The sequence below is a fragment of the Pleurodeles waltl genome, chromosome 1_2, assembly GCF_031143425.1.
Source record: "Pleurodeles waltl isolate 20211129_DDA chromosome 1_2, aPleWal1.hap1.20221129, whole genome shotgun sequence".
NCBI classification, from domain to species: domain Eukaryota; kingdom Metazoa; phylum Chordata; class Amphibia; order Caudata; family Salamandridae; genus Pleurodeles; species Pleurodeles waltl.
The window spans coordinates 1,343,817,039-1,343,835,473 of NC_090437.1; the positions used below are offsets into that span (position 1 = coordinate 1,343,817,039).

An 18,435-nucleotide genomic window follows, 5' to 3' on the forward strand; every position below is an offset into this window, starting at 1 on the left:
TTCAGGACTGACCTACTTTGGGCCGTGAAAAGATGCCTGATACCAAGAGGGTCACTGGGAGCATGGTAGCACGTGGCCCTGCTCAGCAGCGCTCCTGTTTGGAGGCGGAGCAAGCGCTGATTGGCTGCTGGTGGACAGGGAACCCCATACCCCAATAACTATACATGCATCCCAATAATCATGACACCCCAACATTTCAGAATACCACAATTTAACTCAGGAGGTCCCAGTCCCAATCAATTGTGCATAAAGGGCACCCACCCAGCTTCACCTCACCAGAGTAGCATATTGAGTCCTAAAGACCACTCAGTGACTGTGCCCCAAATCACAGCAAGGGACTTTATTACAGGAATCTCGTATCAGACAGAACAGTATAAATTGCCATGAAGGCTCAAGGTGCAAAGTTAATACAGAGTAGTAAAAAATCAGAAATAATTCCATGCCAAAATGAACAGCAAAAACAAGAAGTAACTGGACAGCATCCCTAAGTGTGAAATATTTCTCTAAAATATGGCTTGCCCCTGACTCAAGGGGTTCTTGTACACAATTCTTGCATAGAAAATCAGCTGAAAGCGCAGCTTCATTATTGCATGACCCAGGGTATCGGTTCTTTGGCGTCAGCCCTATCCGCTTTCTAAGGAAGTGTCCTGCTTCTTTACATCATTGTCATCTGGAGATGTTTAAAACAAAATATGCTGCATGTCACTCAGGCTATTCGTGAACATGCAAAACTGAACTGGACCACAGAAGCACAGCGGGATGTTGCAATCTTTCTAGTGCACTAAAAGTTTAATTAATACAGCTTTGCATTCCCGTATCTTCAAACATTGCGTCAGTTGATTTCGTGTAGATTGGCACCCTCACGTCATTGCATGGTCACTTCATGCCATAAGCTGGCATTCACAAATGTCATCACATCGTCACTCCCATGCTATAGGCTGGTACCCACACACGACATCGCCTTACATTCCCATGAATAGACTGGCACTGACACAATCATCCCCTGATCACTATCATGCCATAGCCTGGCACTTACTTCATTCTCTCATCACACCCATGATATAGGCTGGCACTCACACAATCATCACCTGGTCACTCCCATGTCATAGGCTGGCACTCACACACATCATCGCTTGGTCACTCCCATGCAATAGGCTGGTACTCACACATGACATCACCTTACATTCCCATTCATAGACTGGCACTCACACAATCATCGCCTGATCACTATCATGCCATAGCCTGGCACTCACGTCATTGTCTCGTCACACCCATATTATAGACTGGCACTCACACAATGATCGCCTGATCACTATCATGCCATAGCCTGGCACTCACGTCATTGTCTCGTCACACCCATGTTATAGACTGGCACTCACACAATCATCGCCTGATCACTATCATGCCATAGCCTGGCACTCACGTCATTGTCTCGTCACACCCATGTTATAGGCTGGCACTCATACAATCATCACCTGGTCACTACCATGTCATAGGCTGGCACTCACACAATCATCACCTGGTCACTCCCATGTCATAGGCTGGCACTCACACACATCATCGCTTGGTCACTCCCATGCAATAGGCTGGTACTCACACATGACATCACCTTACATTCCCATTCATAGACTGGCACTCACACAATCATCGCCTGATCACTATCATGCCATAGCCTGGCACTCACGTCATTGTCTCGTCACACCCATGTTATAGGCTGGCACTCATACAATCATCACCTGGTCACTACCATGCCATAGGCTGGTATTCACAAACATCATCGCTTGGTCATTCCCATGCCATAGGCTGGCACTCACACAAGTCATCGCTTGCTCAGTCCCATGCCATAGACTGGCACTCACACAAGTCATCGCCTGGTCACTACCATGTCATAGGCTGGCACTCACACAAGTCATCACCTGGTCACTACCATGTCATAGGCTGGCACTTCATCGTCTGTTCACTCCTGTGCCATAGGCTGGCACTCTTGTCATCGTCTTATCACTCCCATGTCATAGGCTGGCACTCACTTCATCATCTCGTCACTCCCATGTCATAGGCTGGCACTTACACATGTCATCGCTTGGTCATCCCCATGCCATAGGCTAGCACTCACGTGATCGTCTACTCACTCCCATGTTATAGGCTGGCACTCACACACATCATCACTTGGTCATCCCCATGCCATAGGCTGGCACTCACATGATCGTCTACTCACTCTCTTGTTATCGGCTGGCTTTCACACACATCATCGCTTGGTCATTCCCATGCCATAGACTGGCATTTACTTCATCGTCTGTTCACTCCTGTGCCATAGGCTGGCACTCACTGATGTGCTCTCTCTCCTCTTACAGGAAAGTCGGGCAGTAGTCTGGTGGTTGATGAAGAGGAACCCGCCCAGAGCTCCACTGATGAAGGTAAATCCACCGCCCATGGTCAGATTGTATTTTCCTCCCTCTGAGGCCAGATATAACCATCTCTCTAGCTCTCGGCTTCCTCTGTTGTCAGATGAAGAAGGATGTTTGTGTTTCCTGAACAGCACTTGTGTCTTTGGGAATTTCCTCCTCTGCTCTGGGCTCTCTGAGTTGTGTGCAGGAATGCCTGGACCCCGCAGGGCACAGTGGTGTGTATACACACATCAGATGTAGGGCAGTGATGGAGACAGGTTTGTGCAACAGCAGCTCATCCAGATGGGCTGGGGGGGCCACGCCCCCCACACCTTTTTCCCATCAAGAAGAGTGTCTGTCAGATTGAACAAAGGTCAGCTTGACAGACACCCTTCTTGTTCAGGTCAGGTGGCCAGGAGCGAGACATGTGCTGAATGTTCAGGTTTCCGGCTGCCTGAGCTGACGTCTGACACGCTGAGGGGTTCAAGGCCCTGTGTGAGCGACCTCAGCCTGGCAAAAGTGCCTCAAGGCCCCACTCCTAGTGATGAAGGGGGGTCGTCACTGATTGTCTCTGACCTGGGTGCTTCAGTTTTCAGCCCTAAAGTGCCCAGGGCCGGGTGTCAATCAATGACACCTCATCACAGAGTGGGGTGGGGTCAGCAGTCTCATTGACCCCCATCCCTCTCTGCGATGAGTGAGGGACTACTGCCTACCCTCGTTAGATCAGTCAATGAGGGAAGGCAGCGGTCTCAAGCCTCTTGTGACCTCCGAGGCTCGCGACTGCTGCCTTCTCGGATTGGCTGACCTAAGATCAACCAGATAGGGAAGGCAGAAGCCCCAACCCTCCTGGGACCTCCGAGTCTTCACTCTCTACACTGAAGTTTGATAAGTGTATGTGTGAATGTGAGTGTTGTGAATGGGTGTATGTGTGCATGTATGTGCATGAGTGAATGCATGGGTGTGTGGGTGAGTGTGTAGGTGTGCCTGTATCCTTCCCACCCCCCACCTCTGATAAAATTACCAGCCACCACTGGGTTTGTGTGGTCTCCACACTGTCTCCCACAGCGGCCCTCAGCGATGGGGCGGTTTCCAGAGGAGAGATCCCACAGTTTTGTTGGTCTGTCACTGAGATCCTTAGTGACCTCCAGAGAGGACACTGAGTACTGTGGGCGCAGCTGAGAGAGGGCCATCGTGCTCTTGTTATTTTACGGCGTGCACCATTGTAAGAACAAAATGTCTCACTGGAAAAAATATTGTCCTGAAAGAGGTGCAAATTGAAAAGTGGTTGTTGATAACTTGATAAATCCCGTAAAGCTGGTTGCACGATTCAGGAACAGATCCTGGAAAGGAACATTCCTTAGACTTGGCTGCCTCAAAGTGGGTGCAACAGCTTGAAGGGACCCCAAAGGATCCCAAGGGGCCCACGCCTTTGTAAATGCAAAAACACGTTTGTTGAAGAGCAGATAATAGTCCACGTGAACCGCTGCCATCTCTTAAACAAACAAAGTGTAAAACTAGTAACATTTTCTTTAAGGAAAGCGGGCTGCATTTAAGAAAGAAAAGTTTAGTTTATTGAAAGTCAGGCACGGACAGGATGGTCTCCTGGCCCCTGAAGGCCACTGTGCTGTGATGGCCTCCAACCGGAGTGGGTCACACTGTGGCATCTACCGCAGTAATACTTGTGAGGGAGGGAGAGTTGTGAACCACTAGGAGTCGGGTGTGTAACATCCGATCTGTTAGTGCAACGCACGCTGTTGCTTAGAAACCTTTACTGGTCTCAAAAACCACAGTTCCTTACTTGTAGTCACTCGTTGGGAATATTATGTGTACTGATTCCATTAGGTAAACACTGCTACCCGGTGGTAGAAGTTGAGGTTGCATCCAGGATATGACCCAGTTGATTCCAGAGTAGAGACAGGGTATTCACAAAGGAATACATCATTATATTATGATCCATTGTGTGGAACTCCTGGAGTTTAATGGCAGTGTTTGTGTACTCACCTACTGTCACGGTTCTTGCCTAGTAATACAGATATCCTGGGGTAACAAGCAAGGTTCATGCAGGAGGGTACCCTTCCTCCCACACCTGAAGTCAGGCATGGCGGGGTACAGATGCTGACGTCATGCTCTGTGTACCCTACAGACCCTGACAGTAGCCTGTTCATGACCCCGCCCACTTTTCAGAGTTAACAGATACAGCTCAATAAATCCAGAAAGCTCTTTTCTGGAGCCAAAGCAGCAGAGATTCAAGAGGTGAGCTACCGGACCGGTGTGCACACGCAGGAGAAGGGGTGAGCTTCTCGTGTGCACACACGTGAGCAGAGGTGAGCTTCCAGCGTGCACACTCATGAGAAGAGGTGAGCTTCTGGCATGCACATAAATGAGCAGAAGTGAGCTTCTGGCGTGCACACGTGTGAGAAGAGGTGAGCTTCTGGCGTGCATACTCATGAGAAGAGGTGAGCTTCTCGTGTGCACACACGTGAGCAAAAGTGAGCATCCAGCGTGCACACTCTTGAGAAGAGGTGAACTTCTGACATGCACACACATGAGCAGAGGTGAGCTTCTGGCATGCACACGTGTGAGAAGAGGTGAGCTTCTGGCATGCACACACGTGAGCAGAGGTGAGCTTCTGGTGTGCACACTCATGAGAAGAGGTGAGCTTCTGGCGTGCACACACGTGAGCAGAAGTGAGCATCTAGCGTGCACACTCATGAGAATAGGTGAGCTTCTGGCATGCACACACGTGAGCAGAGGTGAGCTTCTGGCATGCACACGTGTGAGAAGAGGCGAGCTTCTGGCATGCACACGTGTGAGAAGAGGCGAGCTTCTGGCATGCACACACGTGAGCAGAGGTGAGCTTCTGGCATGCACATATGTAAGAAGAGGCAAGCTATTGGTGTGCACACTTGTAAGAAGAGGTGAGCTATCAGAATGCACGCGTGGGAAGAGGCGAGCAATCAGTGTGCACCCTTGTAAGAAGAGGTGAGCTTCCGGTGTGCACACGTGTGACGTGGAGTCTCAGCGTACCATACAAAGAGACCACGAAACATGTAAAACAGGAGGTGCCGCGAAACCCACAAGTGGCATTCACACAGCAAGAGAGGCCCGCTATCTGTGTACGACCACTCATAAAAAGAAGGTCCTGGAAACTAAGGGGTAGCGGGATGGAGCTCACAGGGAAAGGAGTGAATAATATGGATCAGCCTTCCAGAGGGTACAGTCCAGGTGAGAACTCTCAATCGCCCCAGAGATGCACACATCCATTAAAAGGTCCTGGCACAAAATCCTGGGGACACTGGGAGAGGGACAGGGTCCAGCGGAGGCCAGGGAGAGGGTCTGGGTTGCCTTAATGGACACTAGGAGAGGGCCAGGGTCCAGCAGGAGGCCAGGGAGGGTCTGCGTTGTCATGAGTCACACAGGGAGAGGTGCCAGGGTCCAGCAGGAGGCCAAGGATAGGGTCTGCGTTGCCTTGATGGACACTGGGAGAGGGCCAGGGTGCAGCGGGAGGCCAAGGATAGGGTCTGTGTTGCCTTGATGGACACTGGGAGAGGGCCAGGGTCCAGCGGGTGGCCAAGGATAGGGTCTGCGTTGCCTTGATGGACACTAGGAGAGGGCCAGGGTCCAGCGGGAGGCCAAGGATAGGGTCTGCGTTGCCTTGATGGACACTGGGAGAGGGCCAGGGTGCAGCGGGAGGCCAAGGATAGGGTCTGCGTTGCCTTGATGGACACTGGGAGAGGGCCAGGGTCCAGCGGGTGGCCAAGGATAGGGTCTGCGTTGCCTTGATGGACACTAGGAGAGGGCCAGGGTCCAGCGGGAGGCCAAGGATAGGGTCTGCGTTGCCTTGATGGACACTAGGAGAGGGCCAGGGTCCAGCGGGAGGCCAAGGATAGGGTCTGCGTTGCCTTGATGGACACTTGGAGAGGGCCAGGGTCCAGCGGGAGGCCAAGGATAGGGTCTGCGTTGCCTTGATGGACACTAAGAGAGGGCCAGGGTCCAGCAGGAGGCCAGGGAGGTTCTGCGTTGCCATGAGGGACACTGGGAGAGGGGCAGGGTCCAGTGGAGGCCAGGCAAGGTCTGCGTTGCCATGAGTCACACAAGGAGAGGTGCCAGGGTCCAGCAGGAGGCCAGGGTGGGTCTGCGTTGCCATGGGTCACACAGGGAGAGGTGCCAAGGTCCAGCAGAGGCCAGGGAGGGTCTGTGTTACCTTGATGGACACAGGGAGAGGTGCCAGGGTCCAGCGGGAGGCCAGGGAGAGGGTCTGCATTGCCTTGATGGACACTAGGAGAGGGCCAGGGTCCAGCCGAGGCCAGGGAGAGGGTCTGTGTTACCTTGATGGACACTGAGAGAGGGCAGGGTCCAGCAGAGGCCAGGGAGAGGGTCTGCGTTGCCATGAGGGACACTGGGAGAGGGAAAGGGTCCAGCAGGAGGCCAGGCAGGGTCTGCGTTGCCACGAGTCACACAGGGAGAGGTGCCAGGGTCCAGCAGAAGGGCAGGGTGGGTCTGCGTTGCCACGAGTGACACTGGATGAGGGGCAGGGTGCAGCGGGAGGCAGAAGAGAGGGTCTGCGTTGCCATAAGGGACACTGGGAGAGGGTGCAGGGTCCAGTGGGATGCCAGACAGAGGGTGTGCATTGCCATGATGAACACTGGGAGAGGACCAGGGTCCAGAGGGGACCAGCGAGGGTCTGTGTTGCTATGAGGGACACTGAGAGAGGGGCAGGTTCCAGCAGGAGGCCAGGGGGGGTTGGGGTGCCATGAAGGACACTGGGAGAGGGCCACGGTTCAGCGGGAGGCCAGGGACAGGGTCTGTGTTGCCATAGGGAACACTGGGAGTGGGCCAGGGTCCAGAGGGAGGCCAGGGACAGGATCTGCGTTGCCATGAGGGACACTGGGAGAGGGCCAGGGAGAGTCTGTGTTGCCATGAGGGACACTGGGAGAGGGCCAGGGACAGGGTCTGGGTTGCCTTGATGGACAATGGGAGAGGGCCAGGGTCCAGCGAGAGGCAAGGGAGGGTCTGTGTTGCCATGATTGACAATGGTAGCGGGGGCAGGATCCAACGGAAGGCCAGGAAGGGTCTGTGGTGCCTTGATGGACACTGGGAGAGGGACCAGGGGCCAGCGGGAGGGTCTGCGTTGCCATGAGGGACACTGGGAGAGGGGCAGAGGCCAGCAGGAGGCCAGCGAGAGTCTGCGTTGCCATGAGGGACACTGGGAGTGGGCCAGGGTCCAGTGGGAGGCCAGGGAGGTTCTTTCTAGCATGAGGGACATTGGGAGTGGGCCAGGATCCAGCAGGAGGCCAGGGAGGGTCTGCGTTGCCATGAGGGACACTGGAAGAGGGACAGGGTCTGCGTTGCCTTGATGGACACTGGGAGAGGGCCAGGGTCTAGTGGGAGGCCAGGGACATGGTCTGCATTCCCATGAGGGACACTGGGAGAGGGGCAGGGTCCAGCAGGAGGCCACCTCGACAACCTACAAGACTTCAACACTGCACCCCTTCTAGACAACCTCCACAACATAGGGCTCCAACAGATCGTGACGGAACCAATGCATTCAGCAGGACACACCCTTGACCCCCTCTCCACAGCAGGAACCTCTGCCACCTTCAGCCACACCTCCGAACTACATTGGACGGACCATTGCTGCATCCATTTCACCTTCAACACACCCACCATCAGCAGATCCCAACACCAACCATCTCGTTGAAGCTGGGCAAGAATCACGATGACCAGCTCACTGCCACCTTCCTCAACTCCGCCCCCCGTCGCACACAATGACGACGCAAACATCGCATCCCGCACTTTGCACAAATGGATCACCGACTGCGCCAACACCATAGCCCCCCTCAAAAAGAACAACAGCACCCACGCCAAGAAAGCCAGCTGGTTCACCACAGACCTCCGAGAATCCAGCACGTTGACGCTTTGAGAAAATCTGGAGAAACAGCAAATCCACAGAAGCCCAAATCAACTTCAGAGCCAACACCACTGCACACCACCATCTCATCAAAAGCACCAGAAAGAAAGCAGTACAAGAAAGAATCTCCTCACATGCACACAACAGCAAGGAACTCTTCAACATCATCAAGGAGTTCGCCCAACCCAACAGCGAAGCAACGGACATCCCACCCTCACAAGACCTCTGCAACAAACTCAACACATACTTCCACCACAAAATCAAGACCATCTACGATAACTTTAGCGAGGACAACCTACGTGCAGAACCCCCTCCACCGGAACCCGACACCAAAAAACCAATGATCACCAACTGGACCCCCCTCACCACTGAAGATACACTGAAGACAATGAGGACCATACACTCCGGGGCTCCCACGGACCCATGCCCCATCACTTCTTCAACAAAGCCACTGAAATCCTCACCCCCAAGCTCCGCCTCACCTTCAACTGCTCCCTAGCAGACGCCTTCTTCCCCAACGACTGGAAACACGCCGACATCAACCCTCTCCTCAAGAAACCCTTGGAGGACCCCACCGACCTCAAGAACTACAGGCCCATCTCCCTGCTCCCTTTTCCAGCGAAAGCCATTGAGAAATACATCAACAGCCAACTCGCCACTTTCATCGAAGACCACAACATCCTCAAGGCCTCCCAATCTGGCTTCAGAAAAAAACACAGCACCGAAACAGCCCTCCAAGCCGCAACAGGCGACATCTGCTCCCTGCTGGACAAGAAAGAGACTGTGGCCTTCATCCTTCTCAACCTCTTGGCGGCCTTCGACACAGTCTCCCACCACACCCTGATGCACAGACTTCACAAGGTTGGCATCAGAGACAAGGCCCTTGACTGGATCCGATCTTTCCTCTCCAGCAGGACCCAACGAGTAAGAATTCCCCCCTGCCTCTCGGACCCCACACCTACCACCTGCGGAGTTCCCCAGGGATCCTCCCTCAGCCCCACGCTGTTTAACATCTACATGGTCCCACTAGCCATCATCGTCAGAAACCACAGGCTCAACATTGTCTCCTACGCTGACGACACCAACCTCATCCTCTCCCTATCCAACAAACCCAACACAGCCAGACACAACTTCCGCAAAGGCAGGGGAGCAGTCGCCAACTGGATAAAAAGTAGCTGCCTACAACTCAATGCAGACAAAACTGAAGTACTCATCATGGGACGTCAACCTGATGTGTGGAACGACTCCTAGTGGCCCTCCACCCTCAGAAGCTGACCCACTCCCACGAACCAGGCCTGCAACCTCGAAAACATCCTGGACTCCAAACTCAACATGGACCGCCAAATCATCTCACCTGTATCCACCTGCTTCCGCACCCTCCGCCTCCTATGCAAGACATTCAAATGGATCGAACACTGAAAGACCGTCACACATGCCCTGATTACCAGCAGACTACAGCAACGCGCTCTACGCCTGATTCAACATCCAGAACGCCACCGCCAGACTGGTCCTCCGCCTACCCCAACGCTGTCACATCTCCAAGAACCTGTGCAAACTACACTGGCTCCCCGTAGAGAAAAGAAATCACATTGAAGATCCTCATCCACGCACACAAAGCCCTCCGCGACACCGGACCAGCCTACCAGAATAGGGGACTCAATTTTTACGTACCCAACAGCACCCTACGCTCAGCCCTGCTCTCCCTCACCGAAGTACCCCCATCAAAAAAACAAGAACAGGGGGACGCTCATTCTCCTACCTCGCCACCACAGCCTGGAACACCCTCCCACCCCACCTCACACTGACCACACCCCTCCCCAACTTCACCAAAGAACCACCGGAATGATGGACGCTCCCCCCACACCCTCAGCGCCTTGAGACCCTCACAGGTGAGTGGCTGCGCTTAACAAACGCTGATTTGATTTGGATTTGATGAGGGACACCGGGAGAGGGCCAGGGTCCAGCAGGAGGCCAGGGAGGGTCTGCGTTGTTATGAGGGACACTGGGAGAGGGCCACGGTCCAGCAGGAGGCCAGGGATGGTCTGCGTTGTCATGAGGGACACTGGGAGAGGACCATGGTCCAGTGGGAGGCCAGTGAGGGTCTGCGTTGCCATGAAGGACACTGGAAGAGGGCCAGGGTCCAGCGGGAGGCCAGGGAGGGTCTGTGTTGCCATGAGGGACAAAGGAGAGGGACAGGGTCTGCGTTGCCATGAAGGACACTGGGAGAGGGCCACGGTCCAGCGGGAGGCCAGGGAGGGTCTACGTTGCCATGAAGGACACTGGAAGAGGGCCAGGGTCCAGCGGGAGGCCAGGGAGGGTCTGCGTTGCCATGAGGGACAAAGGAGAGGGACAGGGTCTGCGTTGCCATGAAGGACACTGGGAGAGGGCCAGGGTCCAGCAGGAGGCCAAGGAGGCTCTGCGTTGCCATGAGGGACACAGGAGAGGGACAGGGTCTGCGTTGTCATGAGGGACACTGGGAGAGGGTCAGGGTCCAGCGGGAGGCCAGGGAGGGTCTGTGTTGCCATGAGGGACACAGGAGAGGGACAGGGTCTGCGTTGCCATGAAGGACACTGGGAGAGGGCCACGGTCCAGCGGGAGGCCAGGGAGGGTCTACGTTGCCATGAAGGACACTGGAAGAGGGCCAGGGTCCAGCGGGAGGCCAGGGAGGGTCTGCGTTGCCATGAGGGACAAAGGAGAAGGACAGGGTCTGCGTTGCCATGAAGGACACTGGGAGAGGGCCAGGGTCCAGCAGGAGGCCAAGGAGGCTCTGCGTTGCCATGAGGGACACAGGAGAGGGACAGGGTCTGCGTTGTCATGAGGGACACTGGGAGAGGGTCAGGGTCCAGCGGGAGGCCAGGGAGGGTCTGCGTTGCCATGAGGGACACAGGAGAGGGACAGGGTCTGCGTTGCCATGAAGGACACCGGGAGAGGGCCAGGGTCCAGCAGGAGGCCAAGGAGGGTCTGCGTTGCCATGGGCAACCGTTTCCCTTGGGGTGATGACCGCAGGGTGGGCTGTTCAGAATTCACCCTCTGCCCTTCAGCGGAGGCCTCAGACTCTCTTTGTCCTTCCAGGTACCATCGTGGCCATCGTCTTCAGTGTCATCTTCGCAGTCGCCTTCATCATCAGCCTGACGATGTTTCTGCGCCAGAGGTGAGGCCTGAATGCTTAATTCCGGGGTTGGAGGTGGTCTGTGCCCTTCATTAAGGAGTTGGAGGTGGTATGTGCCCCATTCAGGGGTTGCAGGTGGTAGATGCCATTCATTCAGGGGTTGATGGTGGTCTGTACCATTCATTCAGTGGTTGGAGGTGGTCTGTCCTCTTCAATCAGGTGTTGGTGGTGGCCTGTTCGTTAGTTTGAGGTGGTTTGTGGCACTGCCCTTCATTTAGAGATTGGAGGGGGCTGTGGCAGTGCCCTTCGTTCAAGGGTTGGAGGTGGTCTGTGGCTTTTTATTCAGGGGTTGGAGGTGGCCTGTGCCCTTCATTCAAGGGTTGGAGGTGGTCTGTGTCCCTCATTCAGGGTTTGAAGGTGGTCTGTGGCACTGCCCTTCATTTAGAGATTAGGGGTGGTCTGTGGCACTGTCCTTCATTTAGTGATTGGAGGGGGCTGTGGCACTGCTCTTCATTCGTTGGTTGGAGGTGGTCTGTGGCTTTTTATTCAGGGGTTGGAGGTGGTCTGTGCCCTTCATTCAAGGGTTGGAGGTGGTCTGTGTCCCTCATTCAGAGGTTGGAGGTGGTATGTAGCACTGCCCTTCATTCGTTGGTTGGAGGTGGTCTGTGGCAGTGCCCTTCATTCGTTGGTTGGAGGTGGTCTGTGGTACTGTCCTTCATTCATTAGTTGGAGGTGGTGTGTGGCACTGCCCTTCATTCGTTGGTTGGAGGTGGTCTGTGGTACTGTCCCTCATTCAGAGGTTGGAGGTGGTCTGTAGCACTGCCCTTCATTCGTTGGTTGGAGGTGGTCTGTGGCAGTGCCCTTCATTCGTTGGTTGGAGGTGGTCTGTGGCACTGCCCTTCATTCGTTGGTTGAAGGTGGTCTGTGCCCTTCATTCCTTGGTTGGAGGTGGTCTGTGCCCTTCATTCCTTGGTTGGAGGTGGTCTGTGGTCTTCATTCCTTGGTTGGAGGTGGTCTGTGGTATTCCCTTCATTCCTTGGTTGAAGGTGGTCTGAGCCCTTCACTCCTTGGTTGGAGGTGGTCTGTGGCACTGCCCTTCATTCCTTGCTTGGAGGTGGCCTGTGGTTCTGTGTAACAGGAGAGGTTTAATGTGGGTGAGTGACTGTCAGTCTGTAAACAGACGGAGAAGGCGGCCACCTGCTTTCAATAAAACACTGAACATCTACAAACAAGCATTGTCGGGGAGATTCTGCTAATGCAGGTAGAGTCTGTGGGGGGTGACTGCACCCCAATCCGCGCACTCTACTCGTGTTAACTTGGCCACTGACTCAAAATGCAATGATCTTCACTATACGTGGCCAGCTGTGAGTGAGTGCACCCCGGCTGAGAGTGGGCAGTGCCACACAGCAACATGGCAGTGGTTATTGTGCTCCACAGATCATCGATGACAAAGCCAATAGGTCTGTCTTTTTAATACTTAAAAGTACTCCTTTGTTAATTGTTGTGTAAAAGGCAAGAAAAAGGTCAGTGGAAGGAAGAGTGAGCTCGTAGATGGATGAATAGGTGAGTGGGCACAGGGTAGTGTAAGGGCATTGGTGAATAAATGTGCAGCAGTAGTGAGAATGGAGAATAGCCTCTGCCACTCACATGCCTCTGGTCATCCATGCCCAAACTCATCTTGTTGCTCATTCCTCCATGCACTCACCCATCCATGAACTCATCTGTTCATCAAGGTATCTGTTCCAGTATTCACTCACCCATGTATCCTTCCATGCACTGATTCTCTGACTCTTATACTTATCCATACATCCAAACCTCATTCAGCTATACACTTATTCATCCATAAGTTCATCCATCCATTCATTTTCAAATATACTCACCAATGCACATAACCCTAATACTAAGTCTCCAATCCATGAAGAGCTTTGTTTAAAAAAAAAAAAAACTCAGAATGAATGGCTTTGTCAGTGGTAGCTTATAATTGAAAGTACTTGTTCATTAATTTGTGGCTGTGTACGTGTGGGTGGTGTATGTGCTCCCAGATGAGTGAGTAGGAGGTAACTGAATGGGCGGATGGATGAGTGATTGCCAGGGGTATATATTAGTGAGTCAGTGAATGGGTTGAAGGGTGCGAGTGTGTAAAAAGATGAACAGATGAGTGAGTGCCTGGATGGATGAATGGGTGAGTAGATGGTCGCATGATGGTTTTTAAGCGTTTTTGCCCCAAGAAGAGGCCACTGTGATTGAAAGGGTGGCCTGACTTTTATAGCGCTCCGATGCCTGGTGTACACAGCAGTTGCTGTTTGCTGTGGTGGTGTATGTCCCTTGGTGTGTGCTCAGGGGCGTGGCTTGGTGAGTATGTTTGGGGGGGGGGGGGGAGGGGGGAGTATCAGATTTGCAACAATCAGGCCGGCACCTAATATTAAACCACACCACCCACAAGCAGGGCAGGAGAGGGGCCGGAGGCCAGTGGACAGGGAGAGGAGGGCGGATTGGTTCGAGCACCTGGTGAGAGAAAACACGATATTTTGTTAAATCACCAACATTTTTGATGACTTTCAAAGCAGAGTGAGCAGTGTGTGCGCTTTGTCTGCATTTATTTAAAAATCCCTTGTGAAAATGGACAGAGGCCTCACCATACTCCACTGAAAGCGCCTGCACCCAACTAGTTTCCAGAAAGTAGATTTATGAGGGGGTGCAACACCGTAAACGCACCCCCTGAATAGGGTGACCAGATTTTGAGGACCAAAACCGGGACAGGACAGACATAAAAGAAGGACTATGGCCTTTACTCTCACTTTTATATCTGGCCTGTCCCGTATTTTTTTGCGTAGCTGTGTGAATGCGTGCCTATACATGTGAGTGTGTTTATATGTATATGTATATATTTATATACAAACACACTCACACACGCATTTACAAGACTACACATATAAAATTAGCTATGGCGTGACCTTCCACCCTCCACCCGCCCCCACCCACCTTTCTCTCTGCTCCCCCCTCCGTCTCTCTGCTGGGAGCAGACAGGGGACTGTGTTGCCTGACAGTAACAGATAAATTACTGTAACTATTTCATACTCTGTAGGCGTCTTTAACTTATGCTTCCCTACATGATCTGACCTTTGTCCCAAAAACCGGGACATTTATTTAAAATTAAGAGAAGGGTGGGGACACCAGGACAGTCCTCTCAAGACCCCACCCCTGAAACTACACCCGTGTGCCCTTCTAGGTTCAGTGCTGTGTAAGCCTCGGTGGCACGAGATGTATTAATGCATGTATTCTGCAGCACACTTAGAAAGATGAAAAAGCCGCAGAGGATTGTTTTTGTACAGGAAAGTGTCCGTTTTGCACAAAACCAATCCTGGCTCTCTCGCAGGCACGCTGGCACCAGGGTCCCAAGATGCCTGCTCTGGCACTTGGCACCAAGGCTGTGAAAGTAGAGATGGGCATTCCTGCCCTCTCCGTTTGACGGGGCAAGTTGTCTTTCTGCGTTGGGTTACGCCAAATATTAGCAAATCTGCCCCTTAATATGCGAGGACCAACCCCATAGAAAGTACAGCAGAGGTGGAGATTTACACTTGTAGGTTTGTGAATAGCATCTTGCAGTACTTCAGTAGCTCTGCTGTACTACCACTGACCCTCAATATCCTTGTACCAAACCGGTGCCTCCTGCCCCCCAGCCCACAGCACCTCCTCCACCGCCGGCCACCACACAGCACAAAGGTCTCCGCCGCAGCGCACTAACATGTCTCTTCCCCTCGTCACTCAGGAAAGCGATGAAGAAGAAGGAGGCGAAGCACAAGTTTGTGGCCGTTGAGATGAACTGACCACGGTTGGGTGCGGAGGAGGACACGCGGGGTCGTAGAGTGTGCACCGGCTCCGGGAGCCCAATCGCAGAGTTCCACCCACACCACACTCCGAAATCAGGTCCCACACCAGCGAGTGACTTACCTGGAAGAGTTTGTGAAGTGCTTCCTGACGTCCTCTTGTGATATGTTCAAGTATGAGTGGCAATGAGTGAGCAAAACCATCGCCAGTCGCGGCGATGGAGATTTTTTTCTAATAAAGTCCTTTGCAACAATTACTCCTGGCTCCTTAACTCACACAGAATTACAGTGTCATGAGTTGTTGTGGTTAAAAGATTTTTGTCGAAAGAGAATATAAGCATGAAATTCATACTATTTAAGGTGATGGGGTCAGTCAAAGGGTTGTTCAAATCGCTTGGAGGGTAACCAGTGGGCGTAGATCTCACACCTACCTTGAGTTCTAATCATCACCTTCTAAAGTGATATCCCACCAGGGCCTTAGCGCCTACATCTATGTGGGACATATATTTATGGGGAAGATCAGCCAAGAGTCCGCTCAGGTGTGATTAAGGTATCATACCAGTTTGATCAAAGACCCGTTGCGGAGGACCCATATGACCGCTAAGTTAGATACCTAGCTAGACATTCAGACAGCACACTGGTGGGTTTTAATACACAGTTCTAGGACAAGATATGGTCTGTCAGTCTTTCAAACACAGCCTCATGTTAGCTGCCCCTGAAGCACTGCACTCCTTGTGGACAAACCGCAGAGTCTTTAGGCTCCGCACGCTGGGTGGTGGAGGTGGCCCCACCTATGGGGTCACGTCGGAGTCGCGGCACAGCAGGCCAGGACCAACATTCAACTCTCCTTGGCTGCTGCAAACTCAGAGTTTGAGGAAGTCCATGACTGCAGTGGCGATGATGTCTAGATACACAGCCCGGGGGCAACAGCAGGCAGGAGCCTCGGTCTTGGCAGAGGTGCTTGGTGGCACACTATTGTTTAAAGTTAATGTTGCTTCATGTAGTTTGCCAAATGAATCATGCAGGGAGGTCATGGGGAGTTTCCTTATATCAGTACCAGGTGCAGTCCCACACACAACTTCACCTGAGTGTTCCCCACACAGCTTGGCTTGGATTATAGATCAGTCTCTCCTGTAGGGCCAAACACTCTCCTTCCCTCTCTGAGCAGGTAGGCAGTCTTCTAGGTGCTAGGAAGACCCACAGCTCCACCAAGCAGTTGTGCAGACTTCAGGAGAACACAACTCTTGGACCCAGCAGTCAAATATGCCAATTCCAACTCCGCTCCTCACATGATACAGTTCAGCAGTCGCCCTATCCAGGCACTGCTGTTCAAAGGGAAGGCATCGGTCTCCTTCTACTTGATTGGCCACCATCCACCCAATCAAAGAGGTGTAGCATGGTACACAATTCCATCCTTCTACTTGATTGGCCATCATCTACCCAATCAAAGAGCTGTAAGATGCCACACAATTCCTTCCCTCTACTTGATTGGCCATCATCCACCCAATCAAAGAGCTGCACGATGCCACACAATTCCAAGGACTTTGCACAGAAACTGCTCAGTCGCAAGCAATTGCCTTGCTCTCAAAATGGCCATAAGGGCCCACACAGAACCCGGAGAAGATGATCAGATGGAGAAAGGAGGGCGAAGAGGGCGAAGAGGGCAGCGCCTGGTGCCCACAAATGGCGCAGTCCATGGGACCCACTTCATTTGGAGACTCAATCTCATACACCGCAGTTTTGGGCACTTTTGCTTACTCAGGAACCACCAGCTGTAGTGTGTTACAGTGTTGGGGTTTTCCCACGTTGAGAAGGATGGGCTGAAGTCTGCCTGGCAGGATCTATAAATGTGGCAGGTGGCGTCTGTGCCAGGGCAGCGGTGGCCAGGGCCTGTGAAAATAACTAGCCAGAGCTAGCTACTGTTCACATCCTCTAGGAAGTGTGTGCATGAGCGCTGCATGACCAACCAATACAAGGGCCATGGACCAGAGACCTTCTCTGGACTGCTTCAAACCCAGGTGTGTTTGGTTACTGGCCCCGGCAGCAGGACGCATGTCCTGTAGATGTAGGCAGGGAGGGCTCGGAGATACTCTTGTATAAATAAAAGAAGGGACCCAGCAGCTCAGACCACAAGATCCGCATGGAGTGGAGAAGTGATAACAAAAGGCAGGTCAGGGAATAAGCGTAAGCCTGAGAAACCACACTTATTCCTTCACCTTGTTTATTAGAGTTGAGCCTGCATGACACTGTTGTATACATAAAAGGGCTTGGAGCCCACCCATTGCTCACCGTTTGTTGTTTTGCGTGGTACGCTTCTTTATTTACAGCCTCCTAATTTGTCACTGTAGTCCAAGCATAATTTTCCGTTCCTCTGTGTGGAGCAGGGACCTAGCACAGATCAATTCAACTTAATTGGCGCCGTCAGCTGCTCCTGACAAGAGTGAGGTACTATTTTGATCTTTTTAACTTTTAGTGCCCTGTAAACAGAAGGTGCGTGACTGACAAAACCTGCCCAGCAGGACAAACAAAATTGCAAAGATTTATTTTCTATAGCTAATTTTCTTTTGCCAGGTCTTCTTTTCTCATTTTGCACTCATGCTTTCTTTTGTTTTTGCTTGTGGGCGCTGTTCTCAAAATATGAGGACTATCTTATTGCAAAGTGACATTGATTATTTCTTATGTGTAAATTCTGAAATTATGCTTTAACACATAAGCGTGCAGTACACCCCAATCCTCCCCACTCCAATCCACCCCACCCTGCCCCAATCCAATCTGCTCACTCCAATCCAATCCACCACACTCCAATCCTCCCAAACCAACCCACTCCAGTCCGTCCCACTCCAATTCGCCCCACTCCAACACAAACCAATCGTCCCTACTCAATCTAAAAGAATGTGCCACACTCCAGTCTTCCACACTCTAGTATGCCCACTCCTATTTGCCCCAGTCCAAAACAATCTGCTCCAATCCAAAACAATTTATTTATGTATTCATTTATTTAAAGAGTTTTATATAGCGCTTGCAGGACCCAGGGGTAATAGAGCATGCAGTTTAGAGAACATGGATTACAAATTACAGACTTGTACATGCTAAGGTCACAGTGGATCGTAGAGAGGAACATCCATACAGTAAATAATATGAGGAAAAGAGTTCAGTTGTGTCCCACTCCAATCTGCCCCACTCCAATCCAAAACAATTTACCCC

The 18,435-nt window shown here is 52.4% G+C and overlaps 1 protein-coding gene across 1 annotated transcript in view; it reads left to right on the plus strand.

Annotated features, from left to right (window-relative positions):
- Positions 1-15,488, plus strand: part of LOC138252337 (carboxypeptidase inhibitor SmCI-like) — a 41,590-nt gene extending 26,102 nt beyond the window's left edge. Inside the window, exons 4-6 of the mRNA XM_069205729.1 lie at positions 2,352-2,414; positions 11,368-11,446; positions 15,174-15,488. Of these exons, the coding sequence (XP_069061830.1) occupies positions 2,352-2,414; positions 11,368-11,446; positions 15,174-15,231 (200 nt within the window). The 3' untranslated portion in view covers positions 15,232-15,488. The remainder of the gene's footprint in view (positions 1-2,351; positions 2,415-11,367; positions 11,447-15,173) is intronic.
- The last annotated feature ends 2,947 nt before the right edge of the window (positions 15,489-18,435 follow it).